The sequence below is a fragment of the Salvia hispanica genome, chromosome 2 (assembly GCF_023119035.1).
Source record: "Salvia hispanica cultivar TCC Black 2014 chromosome 2, UniMelb_Shisp_WGS_1.0, whole genome shotgun sequence".
Taxonomy (NCBI): Eukaryota; Viridiplantae; Streptophyta; class Magnoliopsida; order Lamiales; family Lamiaceae; genus Salvia; species Salvia hispanica.
Genome location: NC_062966.1, coordinates 8,035,101 through 8,038,733, shown reverse-complemented (window position 1 = coordinate 8,038,733; position 3,633 = coordinate 8,035,101). Strand labels below are relative to the sequence as shown.

The 3,633-nt window shown below is 37.4% G+C and overlaps 1 protein-coding gene across 1 annotated transcript; it reads right to left on the bottom strand.

Moving 5' to 3' along the window:
* On the bottom strand, positions 1–3,213 carry LOC125208561. The gene is made up of 7 exons (XM_048108201.1): positions 2,916–3,213; positions 2,675–2,824; positions 1,860–1,919; positions 1,748–1,795; positions 750–1,165; positions 665–671; positions 1–487 (listed from the first exon to the last, which is right to left on the bottom strand). Exons 1-7 carry the CDS (start codon positions 3,175–3,177, stop codon positions 60–62), a joined length of 1,371 nt encoding a protein of 456 aa, XP_047964158.1. The 5' UTR covers positions 3,178–3,213; the 3' UTR covers positions 1–59.
* Positions 3,214–3,633: the final 420 nt, after the last annotated feature.

The following is a 3,633-nucleotide window of genomic DNA, read 5'->3' as shown; positions in this document are numbered from 1 at the left end:
TCAGAGTCCGGATATGAAAAAAATACAAGAGAAGTAACGATATATCTTGAAGTGGTGTGTTAGGGAAATGGACGATCCTTCTGCTTGCCGAAAATGCCATGGCCATAAGTGGAAGAAATGACATCCCTGAGAAGTGGGTACTGCAGCAGCACGAATGAAGAAATGGGCAGACAAGATAGTGCACCCACAGGCAACAGAACCCACGACTTCTTCCGCCCAAACACTAGATACACCGTCGCACTAAAGGCAATCATCATGAATAGGATGGAGACAAAAAGGGTGAATAGACCGATGCATAGTCGCTTGGGCAAAGCATTTAAAAAATCTTCTTCTGCATATCGTGATGTGTGGATGGACAAGAACATCAAGAGCGAAGTGGTGGATGTAAAGAGCGAAACTGCATCTGAAACTGCAAATACTGTAAACGCAGTTGAGTTGTGGATAGGATAAGGAGAGTCTTGTTTGTTGCCGCCGGGAACTGTGATGGCTGCAGCAAACACAACGGTGGCAATCAATGTTGCTGCAATAGTACATGAGGTTGCTGTATCTTTCATCCATTTCTCTCCTTCTCTTTTTAGCTTTTTGTGTTGTTTTGTAAATATCATCTTAGCTGTTTTCCCACTATGGTTTTTTTCTTCCTTCATATGAGGAGGAAGAAACTTACCAGCTTCCTGTTTAAACACCAAAAAAAACCATGAGTAATAAACTTACGAGTTTTCTATAGATTTTATGTATGAATATGAATATACCCGAAACCATTGTAATTCACGCTGCATTTGGAGAGCTGCGCCCGATACTAAATTGAGCTTGTGAGTGGGTGCCAAACGTGCGGCCAAGTGAAGAATAGAGTTACCAGAATTGTCGGTTTCATTTGAATAGTCATATGGTCTGCTTTGATACAAGAGATTGAACACTTTCTCACAGCAGTTCTTGACGGCCAAGCGGATAACACTCTGACCAGAAGAATCCGTAAAATAAATTGCAAGAGGATAAACCTCTACAATTTCTTCTACAACATCACGATTTCCTGTTTTGGCTGCGGCTAGAATGGTTTTTCGGCAAATCTCTGATGCAGTATCATAGTCTAACGATTTCATGTGTTTGCATAAGCATTTCACAAGCTCGAGTGCTTTCTCACGCAGCATTATCTTATTAATGCCGAACGCTGGAAATAGGATGATTAAAAAAACATATCATATAATATAAATTGCAGTCCTCAATTCAATAAGCAATAGTACTCCCCCCGTCCCTTAAATATTGACATAGTTTGATTGACCACATGTTTTAAGAAATGCAATGAAAAGTGATGAAAAAGTTGATAGAATGTACTTTTAAAGTACTCCTTCCGTCCCCCATAATTTGTCACCATTTGACCCGGCACGGATTTTAAGATATGTAGTAGAAAGTGGGTTGAAAAAGTTAGTGTCATGTGGGTCCTATTTTTATATATTAGTTTTATAATAAAATGTGAGTGTGAATGAGTTAGTGGAATATGAGGTCTACTACCAAAAATGGTAAAAGTGAAAGTTGACAAATTTTTAGGGACGGACAAAAATGGAAATAAGTGACAAATTTTCAGGGACGGAGGAAGTATTAGTTTTAATAAAATGTGAGTAGGAATAGATTAGTGGAATGTGAGGGCTACTACCAAAAATGGTAAACAGTAAAGTGTGACAAATTTTGTGGGACGGACGGAAATAAAAAAATGTGACAAAATTTTAGGGACGAAGGGAGTAGTATTTATTACCAGAGTGCAATTTGAGAACAAGTTTGCGCCACCATGGATGCTCTGTATCTGAAGAAATCAGATGATCAAAACCATATACTATGTTTGTAAGAAGTGGACATGAATCACTTACCTAGAATAGTTTGGTTCTCAATGTCAAATGATTTTGGCTTCATATTCATCTTCAAAATACCTTCAATTTCAAGAATGACTCAGCAAAGACAAATATGGAGTTATACTCCTTTTGTCCCATCAAAAATTAAGAAAATGATATATATTGAATTAAAGCAGAGAAAGTAAAGTATGAGAGAAGAAAAAGTAAGAGAGAAGAAAATAAGAAAGAGAGAATAAACTAAGAGATGAAGTTTTATTTTAAGTTAAAAAGGTAAATTGATCATTTGTGGTGGACAACTCAAAATGGAAAGTTGATCACTTGTGGTCAGTGACGTAGCCAGTACAGGAACAAGAGCGTATCCAGTATAAAAAGTAAACTTCTTATGCAAGGGAATACAAAACTTTCAATATTATATTTGTATTTATTATATAGTTTCTTTTCTATTTGAAAAATAATAAATATTTCCTTGAATAATTTATATTCGTTATTATATTTTTGCTAATAAGATTTGCAAATATTTTATTAATTATTTGGTTATTATATATTCTTTTTTCTTACTGTAAATGCAACTTCCAATAATTTATGTTCAAAAGATTTACTTTCATGAAATTTTATTACTACTATATAATTATTATATTTATATTAATATAAAATATTTACAATTAACAAAAATATCTAAATAAGATATTCTCCACTAACAAAAGAAAAGAAAAATGATCGATCGAATTTTAAAGCTTCAAATCAATATAAGTATCGCACCCCAAATCAAAAATCCTGGATACGCCACTGTTTGCGGTGGAACGGAGGGAGTAACTATTAGTACTACAACTTACACCAGTATATGAGACGTTTCCAAAAGCTGAATTGATCGTCGACACAGAATGTTGTGGCCTTCTCTGCTATCTTAACCAGAACTGTACTAATAGCCTCAGGATTCATCCTGACCATATAAGGATACTTGTGAACCAATTCCAATGCTATATCTGCTCACGCGTGTATATACTATATATAATTAGCAGTTTATTTGTTTGAAAGACTTGATTAATTATACATATGTGTTGATGAATTACTCACCGAAAAAGTCAGCACAAATCATCAAATCTAGAAGATCACATCCTGCATCACCAGCAAATGGATTGTTGAGATGATTATGATTGGTTTTGGAAATCAACAACTGAAGAATGTTCTTATGACCGCAACAAGCTGCTAAGTGATGGGGGAATCTGTCAACACAGTCTGAATGGTAGAGCAAGTCAGGATATCTGGTGACCAGCATTTCCGCGGCCTCGTAGTTCCCCATCACTGCAGCAGCGTGCAGTGGATTATCTCCATGCATATCTCTTAAGGCTAATACAGAGTCATCCGAGATCAAATCCAGCAGCTTCGACAAAAATTCCGGCTTCCTCACGGTGGCGGCGACGTGGATGGCTGTTTCTGAACTGTATCCCAGTTCCTGTTTGATGGCACTGGGGTCTTCATGCACAATTTTTTTAGCCGTCTCCCAATCACCTCTTAGTGCACTTCTATACAATGCCGTGTCCTCACGCCACCTTTTTCCTATTTTTATTACCACATCAACAATACCTTCACTGTCAATACATGACTAATTCCTAAGAGTGTCCACAGTGGGAGGGCCGCGGCCCACGGCACGGAGGTGGCTCATGCGCAGCCCCCCACTGCTAGAGCCTCGAGGAGGCGCGCCCCTCTACTACAGGGGGCCGAGAGCCGCGGCCCAACCCTGATTTAATTTTTATTTTATTTTTCGAAATTTGTTTATATATATCTTTCCATC

Coding starts and splice junctions, on each gene's coding strand:
- LOC125208561 (XM_048108201.1), bottom strand. CDS start 3,177: ATGCATGGAGATAATCCACTGCACGCTGCTGCAGTGATGGGGAACTAC. Junction 2,825..2,915: donor GATTTGTGCTGACTTTTTCG/GTGAGTAATTCA, acceptor ACGCGTGAGCAG/ATATAGCATTGGAATTGGTT. Junction 1,166..1,747: donor TGTTCTCAAATTGCACTCTG/GTAATAAATACT, acceptor TCCTATTTCCAG/CGTTCGGCATTAATAAGATA.